Below are 13,485 nucleotides of genomic sequence, written 5' to 3' on the forward strand. Positions count from 1 at the left end.
TGTGTGTGTGTGTGTGTGTGTGTGTGTGTGTGTGTGTGTGTGTGTCATTCTATTGTTTCTGTCTGTTCCATTAAGTTCTACTCTCTCATTTTCCATACTGCTGTGGTCCAGTCTGTTTTATAGTTCTAAAAGACAAAATGTCTGCCAGCTGCCCTCCTGTTCTGGTCAAGGACGATGATGAAGAATGAATCCTTGAAAGTGATACCATTTGGCTGGTTCTCACTTTTCAACAACGGTGTGTGTTTTAATGGTTGGGGGGTTTTGATAATTCACATCATTTTCAGAGACCCCCCTCTTGTTCTTGTATGACTTTGGTCTCTCTTTAGGTGAGACTGAGTAATGAAATGAAATCTATATTTACCCAGGGTATCTGGGCTAAGCTCAAGAACTTGTTTCCAGCCAGGCCCTGCTCATAGAACACATTTCATCGTAGTTGTTCAATGCCTTGTTCAAGGGCACTTCAGCGGTGGTAATTTTAACGTGTCGGACGGCTGATTCGAACTAGGAACCTTCCGGTATCAAGACCGCGCCGCTATCCGTTCGGCCACCGCTGCCACGATACTAGTAGTATTAACTCTTTGAGCGTTTCAAGGATTTCTATATAGTAGGTAGACTTCTCTATGGCCAGAATGGCGTTTTTGAATGATTTATTGAAAATTCTCTGTTGTGAATGTGTGACAACGAAAGACCTTCAGAGAAAGCTTGACTTGTCTGCTTCCAGGAAAAAAATGAACTGAGTTGATAAAATGTTTAGTTCTTGTGTTGGAAGCCATTTAAAAGAGCCTGCATTTACACTGTTTCTGTTTCTAGGACAACCAAAAAAAGTTATGCCCGGTTGAAGTTTTATTTTCTAAATAACTTTTTTTCTGCTGGGCATACATAGCCATGCAATATCTCATTTTAAAGGGTGAGTTGTCTAGTTCAATTAAAATAAAATAAAAAGTTTCTCACATGTACCACTGTAGATATTTTGCCATCTATAAATAGCATGGTCAGTCATGATCAATCTGACCTATCCAGCTAAAAGTCCCCATAGCTCTGAAATTGGAACATCATATAAACTCAATTCTTTTTTGGGGTAAAATTAGACATTCTAACGCACATTTTGATATATACCATGTTTACATAGTCTTACCAGTACCTTGTCTATTCATGCATGTATCTCAAAAACCTGTTATGAAGAAACACAGTTTTGATAAAAAACACATCCAAGGACATTGTTTTGATATGACTTGGTGCCCATGATATGTATCAAAATATAGACTTGAATGTATACTGTATTATAAAAAAGAAATTGAGTTATTACCATCTACCGTTACAGAGTAAATCACAGTTGAAACTTGCTTAGTCATATACAATAAACCTCACAATAGTGAACAAAATAGTCATGACAGGTCTAACTCATTGTAAAAGCGTCTTTTATTTTTTACGACTACTAACATAATAAAATGATAAATATTACAGAAAATAAATAGGCCTACATACAAAACAGTTACTCCTCCCCTAGCTCTGATCCATAGCTCTAAATGCGCATTTAGAGCTATGGATCAGAGCTACTCCTCCCAAATGTCCCCAAACCCAGTCCTTGACGGTGTGTGTGTGTGAGTTAACCTGACTCCGCCATATGGGGCAGCAGAGTGTACACTGTGTTCCCCCCTCCTGCTCCCATCTGGGAACTCTCAGGCAGACTTGATGCCCGGCCACAAAACGGCCTGGCCAATCAGCAGCAGCTTCTAGCAACTTCTAGCAGCAGCTTCTAGCTTCTACTAGCTGCTGCTGATTGGCCAGGCCGTTTTGTGAGCAACTTCGCTTCTAGCTGCTGCTGATTGGCCAGGCCGTTTTGTGGCCGGGCATCAAGTCTGCCTGAGAGTTCCCAGATGGGAGCAGGAGGGGGGAACCCAGTGTACTCTCTGCTGCCCCATCTGGCGGAGTCAGGTTATGTGTGAGTAGGCTAAATAAAAAAAACACCCAAAAACTGCCCCCCCTGAAATGAATGAATGAATGAATCCGGTTCAGTGTCGGAGAACGCCATCGCAGTCTTGACTCTTCATCCTCCTCCTCCTCCTCATCTGATGCCAGTTCTAAATATATAAAAAGAAATAAACATTTTAGCTGTAGTCAGTGCACGCTACTATTACATGGCGTTTTACCCGGCTGCTGGCGATCAATGATTTTATTGTGCAGTGTCTTTGTGGGCCGAGTCGTGGCATGACAAATACAAATAGATGCTTGTATAAGTAGTATCACGATAAAATAATATGGCAACGTTAGAATGAAACACCAATGAGTGATCGGTGGTAATGTTGCTAGCTGCCCAGGGTATATCCAGCACCGTTGCGTCACAATCATCCAGCAACATTGGTACTGGCTATTGCCCGGGCTTGTGGCCCGGCCAATAGCCAGTACCATTTGTGCAGTGTTTGTTAGCAACTACTACTAGCCAACAGCCAGTGGAATGTGGTGACGTGATGGTGCTGGATATACGCTGGGCAGCTACATTACACGCGATCACTCATTGGTGGTGTCATTCTAACGTCGCCATATTATTTTATCGTGATACTAATTATACAAACATCTATTTGTATGCCACGATGCCACGATTCGGCCCACAAAGACACAGTACAATACATTCATTTGATCAGATGTTTTTGTTAGCTACGTCGATCACCTATAGTACCGACCCTTGTTATATATTCTCCGACTATGCATGTCACGATGACTAAACCAGTTAGATCTATCCATATATGGTTCTACCACATCTATCTGATATCAGCACTAGGTCGGCTCGGGCCAAATATAGGGATCGTCTTACTAGACATGTCATATTAGGGCATTTTCGAATACAATAAAATTACCTTTTAGCGAAGGCATCAGCCTTGGTGGTAACTCCGGTGGGGAGAAGAAAAAACATTGCACACGTGTAATCCGCGAGGGTGGATGTTGCAGCCCGGCCAACGGTCTGGGACTGGAGAATGCCACTGGACACGGATGGATCATTTTTCAGATTGTTTTTTTTGCGGCGACTGCAAACCTGGCTGAAAAACTCTTCCTCCAGTGCCCACCTCGGAGGAGTCAACCAACCCCCCTGTTCACTGGGGGCTGGGCGTCAGTTTCCAATAGGAAAGCATACACGTGTGTCACGTGACACGGGAATTCTGGGAAATGTAGTTGATATTTATGCTCAATACTATATACAGAGGTGCGGACCGAATTAATATATTGGTATTAATAAAAAAAGAGAACTACGGAAAATCACGTACAGGGCAGAAAAGACTAATGCAAAACTCCACGTGTTTTCCAGTAGTAATCTGTCTAAGGGTTAAGTGGGTAGAGACCTACAGTATACTACTATGCTAATGTAAAAGTGCCTTAAGGTGGTAGAGTGAAAAGTAACAATGTAATTTAGGAGAGCCGTGGATGACGAAATGTTGTGCAACTGAGCTCAAAACGTTTGGAGACCAATGCTTTATAGGTGATCTCGAATACAGCACTAGTACAACCACAGTCTTCTACTGTTGTTGGCCACTGAGTAGTAGTGAGTACCACTCTTTGCAGCAATTTGGGCTTGAAGTGCCTTGTTGGTCTATTCAAGTAGGTGTTTAGGAGAGTTCGACTAAGGCGCGATTCATACTCCTATTTTAGAGCCGAATAAAAGTCTGTTCGGCTTTGTAGAGCCTACAATGTGACGTCATTTGAGGTTCGGCGGGGCGGGTACCGTCCTAAAGTCGGCTCTTCGGTGCTACTGAAATTTTCTGACGAGCCGAAATCATTTCGGCACTACAGCGGTAAAATAGGAGTATGAATCGGCCCTTAGTCGCGTCTTCTACAGGCGTTTTGGGATTTGAACTATCAACCTTTGGGTCACAGACTGAAAGGTCTTAACCTCTCTTGTCTCCTGCCATAAATGTAGACTCGCCGTAAAACCCATGTTTAACCCATTGAGACCTGAGGCCGATTCTACGAATGCCTTCTAAATCAGTAGTTCTCACCCTTTTCAAGACTTTCAAAAATGTTAAAAAATAGCAGATGTACAAGCTCGCAGCGTGGCACAAAGTGACGTGCTGTGAGCTTGTATATCTAAAGATCTAATATGACACGGATGCTTTCCCAGTTTGAATTGGTCGACTGGTCGTTTCTCAGGTCGTTCACAGAGCTGATCTGGGTTCTAGGTTTTGGTTGCGAGTTCTCTTTCCACACTGGCTGGCTAGTTTCAATACCAGAGGAATGTTCCCTGTTCCACCATCTGCTCTGAGTCTCTGACTATACTTCAGAATGTTCCATGAGAATGACTCGTAAATGAAAGGTCACAGGCCTCACGACAGCACTATCTGACGGCTCAAATGTGGCCTAGTTTTACCGCGTTGAGACACAGAGAAGGACTTGTACCCGAAAGGTCAGAGGTTTGATCTTGGTGGTTGACTCTCATGTGGTGTTGTTGAGTCAGACATAACAAAGCTCTGTGTCTCTTCTTAACTAGCCAGTAGCTGAGAAACTTATAGTTATCTAGTAGTTCACTATTTTGTCGTTATTACCTTGTAGTTAACTAGCTAGTGGTTACACGCACGCACGCACTCACACACGCATACGTTGCTCCTGTGGTCAGTGACATAGGAGGTTGCGGACGGAGAGAATCCCGCAATGCAACAGCATCTACATTATTAGTATTTCAAAGCTCATAATTATGGTTTAGAATTTCATAACTCTTGCACCAGTAAGTGTTACACAAAGTTTGATACACTATCCACATCTGTATCAACAAAAACCTTGTTTTACACACTCACTTTTCCCTGTTTCACTGCTCCTGTTGTTACTGCGATTTCGCTTTGTTGAGCAAAATGGAATAAATGAGATTCATGCTTTTGTTAGCGATCACACTGAAGCAGAACTTGGCACGACTCACGGCTGCAAACCGCTGTTTCTGTTCCACAAACCAAACTGTGGTTTGAAAACGGCTTCTGAATGTAGCAGGTCGTTTATAACACTGATGTGATATTGACAATGTCTGCTAGACAGTAGGAAAATACATTATAGAGACTGTGCTGACAGGGAGACAGTGTAGGAGAGACGGACAGTATACTGTAACTCCCTACCCTCACACCAAAAGCGACTGTCACTTGTTGCTTTTGATAGATAGATACTTTATTCGTCCTTTCGGAAATTTGTTTTGTGCACAGCAGTCATCAGGATATACATAAAACATATGCAAACAAACAGTACATAGACAATAAAGAAACAATGGCAACAGAAGGCCACCAGTCATAGTTCAAAGAGGCATCACATCACACTTTATGCACGGAACTGAGATGGGGCCTGCTTGTTCATAAGTCCTATACTTATGGGAACAAACGATCTTGAGGCCCTAGCCTGCAGGGAAGGTACCATGTACCGTCGCCCTGATGGTAAGAGATGCTATTGGCTGTGTAACGGGTGTGTATTGTCCCTAGTTTGGTGTGTGTGTGTGTATAGAGTAAGGAGGATAGCTGACAGGGAGCCAGTTTAGGAGAAACACGACCATGTGGGAGGGATAGACAGGATAGCTGTCAGGGAGACGTTGTAGGAGAGACAGGAAGGCTGAGCGGGAGATGGTCCCTATACTATAGAAAGGCATGTGGATTCTGAGGAAAATGGTTGGACCTCGGTGCTTAGTTTGTCTCTGTCTGTCTGACAGAAGGAGACACACAATTAGAGAGCATGAGACGGAAGAGAGAGTTGTGTGTGTGTGTGTGTGTGTGTTGGGGGGGGGGGGGGGGGGGGGGGGGGTTAGTGTCACTTGATGCCCCCCAACGCCCTTTCTCTGAGGAGATTACATCATTTCAGCCTCCTGGCAGACACAGTTACTCACGCACACACATGCACGTACACGCGCATGAACGCACACGTGCATGCACGCACGCTCTCTCACAGTATTGACCGCTGGGTGTGACTGTAGTACATGGGCTATGGACATACCAAGACAGATGGCACATATATGCAGCAACCCTAATGGAGTCTGCACACACAAACACACACTAGATCTCTGTCGCTCCATCTTGTTCTCTCTCACTCTCAACCCAATTAATCTTAGTTCAATTCAATTTAAGGAGCTTTATTGAATAGAAACACCGCCCTCTCTTTCTCTCTCTCTCTCTCTCTCTCTCTCTCTCTCTCTCTCTCTCTCTCTCTCGTTTCAATTCAATTCAATTCAAAGGAGCTTTATTGGCATGAGAAAACGTACGTTTACATTTCCAAAGCAGAAGTGGAACAAGACAATCAAAACGGAACAATGTATTTACAAATAAATATTGGATATAAATAGGAATTAAATAAAGGTGTAAACAGAGCTGTGTTATATTATCACTTTGGGTAATACTATCTTGTGAAACTATAAAAAGCATTTTCTGTCAGAGATAGTTATACAATATACATCCATATAGAATACGTTCTCTCTCTCTCTCTGATTTCTCTCTTTCTCTGGTCGTTCTCTCTGTGTTTTCTCTCCATCTCTCCAGCCATCTCTCTATTCATCTTTCTGTACACTGTGGTTAAGAGTAAGACCCACATGCTGTTCTGGGATCAGATCCCACACTGACTCCCTCAGTCTCAGCTTTCATCCTGTCTGTCTCTCATACATTTTTCTCCCTCATAGCTTTCCTCCTCGTCTGTCTCTCATGACACTGTCTCTGTCTCTCCTACACTGTCTCCTCCTCCCTCTCTTTCTCGGTCTGTCCTACACTGTCTCCCTCTCATTGTTCCTGTGCTGTCTATCCTACAATGTCTCCCTATCAGCATTCCTATCATGTGTGTTGGACATTGTGAATGTGACTGTTGAAGCAGACCAACTGTGGTGTGGAGAAGAGTTGCATGTATAAAGATGTTCTGGCTTCAGGAAGTCTGTCTGTTTATCTGTCTTATCTTATCAGGAGTGGAGCTAAGGGAGCTTGTGTGGAGGGTGAAGATAAAATTGAGAGAGAGTGTGTGTGTGGTGTGTGGTGTGGTGTGGTGTGTGTGTGTGTGTGTGTGTGTGTGTGTGTGTGTGTTGCTCGCGCACGTGCGTGCGTGCATACACGTGTGTGCTGCATGTCCATCTCTCTACCACACACTCCCTTTGTGGCAGTATATCTCTGTGAGAGTCATCCAGTCCCCTCTCTCACTGGAGTCTATTCTGTGTGTGTGAGAGCGTGTGAGAGCGTGTGTGTGTGAGCGTGTGTGTGTGAGCGTGTGTGTGTGAGTGTGTGAGCGTGTGTATGTGAGAGAGCGTGTGAGTGAGAGAGAGAGGTGGTGAATTACACCATTGTAGTGTCATTACAGCTACTTCTTTGTGTACACACAGGCAGCTGTTAATCTTGGCACACGACACGCCGATTATCAGTGAGAAGAACACACACACACACACACACACACACACACACACACACACACACACACACACACACACACACACACACACACACACACACACACACACACACACACACACACACACAGATAGGTCTGTGTCTTCTGATAAGCTCCCTCCACTGTGGTTCAGGGTTCCATCTCTGTCTATCTCTCACTGTTCCTTTGTAGAGGCTCCAGGCCTTCGCTGTGATGCTATAGTGTGTCTTTCCTCTGCCCGGAACAGTCCTTTTTATTCAAGCAGAGCTGGTGTCACGAGATAGATGACATCACTCTGACCTCTGTCTGCTTGATATCTCAACTGTCTGCTATGAGCCGTTTCAACCGTTTCTGTCTCTCTCGGCCTCACTTTGTCCCTTTTGTAGGGCTGCCTTTCTGTCCCTGCCCTCCGTCCATCTCGACTGAGATTAAAACTTATAATTTGTTTACGTAACTGTTAATTGATCGTTGATTGACTGTTTAGCTGATATGATTAGAATATGATTGGTGGTGCCATGCCTTGCTCAAAGTTACTGTGACAGGGCGACATATGGGTGTCTAACCAATAAACCCACCTTACTGCCCCTAAAAAACATTAAAATGATTATATGCAAACTCTATACTGTATGTCAGTATCATGTTTTTTTTTCTTCTTTCTGGTATTTGTGGATAGAGGTAACATAACAGGCACACATTGCAGTGATAACTTGACAACAACAACATGAAGAATCAGACCCAAGGAGTCTGTCCAGTTCCTTATATCCAGACTTGACTATTGAAACTCTGTCCTTGCTGGTCTGCCTCCAATTCAAAACAGTGATGATGATCTATTCCTAGAAGGCGATCAAGGGGGCCCCCCCCCCCCCTTACCCCCTTGATTGATCCATCCCTACAGCCCTTCCCACACACGTAGCTCAGCAGCACACAGGGTGTCTGTCCGTCGCTAATTCCCCTACAACACCCTGGTCAACACTCTTCTCCCTCCTGGCTCCCAGGCTGTGGAAAGAGACCCCCTACCCCTCTGGCGAGACTTCAGACTCTCCCCCGTCTTCACTCTCCTCACCCCCAATAGCACTCCTTATTCCTTCGTTTCCTATGTTTTATGCTAGTTGACAGTTGTACTGCCGTATTTATTGTCATACTATGCACAATGCACTGAATGCAGATGTATGTTGGTTACTTGTTCACATTATGCAAACTTATTTAGATAGACATGACATATTTTTTTAGCTTTTGCTAAAGTATGTTATTCATATTTGGATCACATTATTGTTTAGACAGATTTTTTTACTTTGTTTTCTTTGCACCTTACTTTTTACTTGACTTCTTTAATGACTAGGGTTCATTTTATTTACTTTAATCTTGCACTCTGTAAGTAAGTGGATAAGAACTAAATGTTTTAAATTGTAAGTTGCAATGACCATCTCTTTCTCTCTCTCTCTCATTCTCCAGTTGCCATGTCCTGAGTCAGTCCGTCCGGTTAAGCCATAAAGTCGAGCTGATGGGCCCTGCTGCTGTTGCTGCTGCCGTTGCTATAGCTCCACCATGAGCCTTCAAGATGGCGGCGGCTATGCCAGTGTATCCACCGCCGCCGCCACCGCTAACGCCAGCGGCAGCGCTGGCATGCGGCGGCGGCTCACCACGGAGGAGCAGGACTTCACCACCATGAGCCTCCAGGACGGAGGCAGCTACGGCGGCTACGCCAACGACAGCTGCTACGGCGCCAACGTGGGCAGCGGCGTCAGCACCATCCGCCGGCGGCTGATGGAGGAGCAGGAGTTCACGCTGCGCGTGTACCCCGGCACGCTGGCCGAGGGCACGGTGTACTGCCCGATCTCGGCCCGCAAGAACACCACGGCGGCCGAGGCCATCGAGCGGCTCATCGAGCGGCTGCACCTGGAGAGAGACAAGTGCTACGTGCTGGCCGAGGTGAAGGAGTTCGGCGGCGAGGAGTGGATCCTGAACCCCAGCGACTGCCCCGTCCAGAGGATGATGCTGTGGCCACGCAGCGCCCTGGAGAACCAGAACCGACCGCGCGGCGGGTCAGGACGCTCCGAGTAAGGATGGGGACAATAATCGTTATTATTATCGTTTATCGTGATGGAAAGACGTTCACAATAATCGTATCACAGAGTTTTTTAATTTATCGTGAAATTGTCCTCCGTCAAACACTATAGGATGAATTCGCTTTTGCGGAGCTGCAAAGTCAGTACCACGTGCTCACGCGTTGTAAGCTTGTAGATCGTCTATTTTTGGCGAACGCTCCCCTCCCCCCAGAATAGGGATGCTGGGGGTCCTAGTGATTAACGAAAGTGCCATTTGAACTTTTAAGCATATTTTGATTATATCGCGTTAACATTGTTAATCGCATTTATTTTTGCCACATGTAATTTTCATATGTTCTCATGGCTAGTTGTGAGAGCGGCGACGAGGAGGACTACCGCTTCCTGCTGAGAGAGAAGAACCTGGACGGTTCCATCCACTACGGAGGCAGCCTGCAGATGTGGCTCCGCGTCACCGAGGAGCGGAGGTTAGTTTACTTTACAGATGTGGCTCCGCGTCACCGAGGAGCGGAGGTTAGTTTACTATGTGGCTCCGCGTCACCGAGGAGCGGAGGTTCGTTTACTTTAGATGTGGCTCCGCGTCACCGAGGAGCGGAGGTTAGTTTACTTTAGATGTGGCTCCGCGTCACCGAGGAGCGGAGGTTAGTCTACTATAGATGTGGCTCCGCGTCACCGAGGAGCGGAGGTTAGTTTACTTTAGATGTGGCTCCGCGTCACCGAGGAGCGGAGGTTAGTTTACTTTACAGATGTGGCTCCGCGTCACCGAGGAGCGGAGGTTAGTCTACTTTAGATGTGGCTCCGCGTCACCGAGGAGCGGAGGTTAGTCTACTTTAGATGTGGCTCCGCGTCACCGAGGAGCGGAGGTTAGTTTACTTTACAGATGTGGCTCCGCGTCACCGAGGAGCGGAGGTTAGTCTACTTTAGATGTGGCTCCGCGTCACCGAGGAGCGGAGGTTAGTCTACTTTAGATGTGGCTCCGCGTCACCGAGGAGCGGAGGTTAGTCTACTTTAGTTCAGATGTGGCTCCGCGTCACCGAGGAGCGGAGGTTAGTTTACTTACTTTACAGATGTGGCTCCGCGTCACCGAGGAGCGGAGGTTAGTTTACTTACTTTACAGATGTGGCTCCGCGTCACCGAGGAGCGGAGGTTAGTTTACTTACTTTACAGATGTGGCTCCGCGTCACCGAGGAGCGGAGGTTAGTTTACTTACTTTACAGATGTGGCTCCACGTCACCGAGGAGCGGAGGTTAGTTTACTTACTTTACAGATGTGGCTCCGCGTCACCGAGGAGCGGAGGTTAGTTTACTTACTTTACAGATGTGGCTCCGCGTCACCGAGGAGCGGAGGTTAGTTTACTTACTTTACAGATGTGGCTCCGCGTCACCGAGGAGCGGAGGTTAGTTTACTTACTTTACAGATGTGGCTCCGCGTCACCGAGGAGCGGAGGTTAGTTTACTTACTTTACAGATGTGGCTCCGCGTCACCGAGGAGCGGAGGTTAGTTTACTTACTTTACAGATGTGGCTCCACGTCACCGAGGAGCGGAGGTTAGTTTACTTACTTTACAGATGTGGCTCCGCGTCACCGAGGAGCGGAGGTTAGTCTACTTTAGCTTATCTCGATCATTATTAACAGTACAGTATGATATAAAAAACGTATACATTTCATCCAACATTTCTTTTGGGTTGATCGAAAAGGCTTAGTCTGAAGCCCAACGCTTATTCATGCCTATATCCTTTATACATCGTCTGTTTACTTTATTTACATTTATAAAAGTTCATAGTGAATAAACACACAAAAGTAGTCAGTTTTTACGTTCAAGATTTCATTCTTATACTGTACATCCAAGCACACACATAATAATAATTAGTATAATTATATACTTTATATAATTTGTATTTTCCATAAAACAAGCTATAAAGCGAGCTTGTACATCTATTTTTGAAAGTCTTGAAAGTGTGAGAACTACTGATTTAGACGGCATTTGTAGAATCGGCCTCAGGTCTTAAAGGGTTTTACGGTGAGTCGACATTTATGGCAGGAGACGAGAGAGGTTAAGAGAAGTGAGTCTGGGAGTGAAAGGTTGATGGTTCAATTAAATGATCATGTCTTGGACTGTTGTAAAAAGAAATAGTGTATTATATTTTTTCAATGTTTGACAACCTCCGGTAAACCATTCCATAAACCTCGCTCCACGAAAGGTTGATGGTGGAGCGCGGCTTCCTGCCCCAGCCGCCGCCGGGCGCCGGAGGCCAGCCGGACGACCTGTGCTGCCTGCCCGAGCTGACGGAGCGCGCCCTGCTGGAGAGCCTGCGCGCGCGCTTCCGCCAGGAGAAGATCTACACGTACGTGGGCAGCATCCTCATCGTGGTCAACCCCTTCCAGTTCCTGCCCATCTACAACCCCAAGTACGTCAAGGTGTACGACAACCACACGCTGGGCAAGCTGGAGCCGCACATATACGCCGTGGCGGACGTGGCGTACCACGCCATGCTGCAGCGCCACAGGAACCAGTGCATCGTCATCTCCGGGGAGAGCGGCTCGGGCAAGACCCAGAGCACCAACTTCCTGATCCACCACCTGACCGCCCTCAGCCAGAAGGGATTCGCCAGCGGGGTGGAGCAGATCATCCTGGGGGCGGGGCCCGTGCTGGAGGTAAGCTAAGCAGCCTCGTTTTTATATTCATGCAGGTTTGAATGTGTGCTGAAGGTTGTGGACGTCATGTGATCTGAGGTTCATACTTTGTGACTGTGGGGGTGTTGTTGGAGTTAGAGTGAGACTTATGAACAAGTTGAGTGAGAGGGTTAAGGGTTAGATGTATGAACCTGTTAGAGGGCTAGAGTTCGAGATAGAAGTATGAATGTGTGTGAGAGGGTTAGGGTTAGATCGATGCATTTGTGAGAGGATTACAATCAAGGAGATAGTATACTCAGTAAGAAAAGCATACTTCTGGAACACGGCAGAGCAAAAAGTGTCGTCTTCCGATGCATTGTTCTCAGGTTGCCACCATGCCAAGTAGAACGTTTTCTTTCTGCCTTTCTTGTTGTCTGATGTCCGCATCTCAGCAGCAGCCGGTCCAAATCAAACAGTATGGTTGGAATACGTCGTGATTGCAGCCAGGCTTTCACTCGTTCAGTGTTCTGCCTCTATGGACTACGGTGACCACATCAAGTCGTAAAAAATTCGAATACAATTATTATTTTATAGTGAGTGAGTCGTGATTAATACCTTTGAGGGAAGAGTTGTTGAACTAGTTCAGGCCGGCAGGATATCCTCATCAGTCTTGCAGAATTTGAAGGACCACAAAATGTGCTCAAATTCCCGGCAGGATATTTCCTTTCATTGTGTATATTGCCAACGCTAACTAATTAGCTCGGCTACAAAAATATAATGTCATCCCTCTTAAAAATATACAATTCTGTCTATTTTACTTAACTACTTGTGTAGCTAAGTATGTGTAGCTATTTGTGTAGCTGTGGCTATGTGTTTTGTGGGTAGTGTGTGTTTTATAGCAAATAGAATAGTATTGAACTTCCTGGGTGGGAGCTACTGCAGGTCCATGCCTGGCGGTCGAGTAGCATGGAGCAACACAAAGACATATGTGGAGGATCTTATTGAACCCTAGCATTCCTATTATGAGGAGAACGCTAGCTAAAAATAGCAGATCTACAACATGCATACACGCGTTGTGAGCTTGTATATCTGCTATTTTCGGCAAAGAAGTTTGGTGTAGAAGGAAAAAAGAACGGACTAAGTACATAGTGAAAGGTCCAGTTTACTAAGTATTGGTGTCCCAAAGTGGTGTCTGGGGACCCTCAGGTGCCCAAAGTGGGGTCTGGGGACCCTCAGGGGTCCTTGAGGGAGTTCCAGGGGGTCCCCAGCTAAATTAAAGTTAGGAACCAAATGGACCCTTATGGGTCTGTAACTCTGAGAGGGTACAAATGTAACATTTGTACACAGTTAAATTAAGAAAATTAACTGCTTGTGACGGAACGTTCCGCCAATTAGAATTCAACCGGCAACTGCTATTGGCGAAACGTTATGTCAGATAAGCTTTATTATTGATATCA

At 45.8% G+C, this 13,485-nt stretch overlaps 1 protein-coding gene across 1 annotated transcript in view; it reads left to right on the top strand.

The window, feature by feature from the left end:
* Positions 1-13,485, top strand: part of LOC306923263 (unconventional myosin-IXAb-like) — a 151,622-nt gene that overhangs the window by 35,604 nt on the left and 102,533 nt on the right. The window contains exons 2-4 of the mRNA XM_079501296.1: positions 8,806-9,410; positions 9,767-9,883; positions 11,617-12,070. Coding sequence (XP_079357422.1) covers positions 8,899-9,410; positions 9,767-9,883; positions 11,617-12,070 — 1,083 coding nt within the window. The 5' untranslated portion in view covers positions 8,806-8,898. The remainder of the gene's footprint in view (positions 1-8,805; positions 9,411-9,766; positions 9,884-11,616; positions 12,071-13,485) is intronic.

The sequence above is a fragment of the Electrona antarctica genome, assembly GCF_951216825.1.
Source record: "Electrona antarctica genome assembly, chromosome: 5".
In the NCBI taxonomy this organism is placed as follows: domain Eukaryota; kingdom Metazoa; phylum Chordata; class Actinopteri; order Myctophiformes; family Myctophidae; genus Electrona; species Electrona antarctica.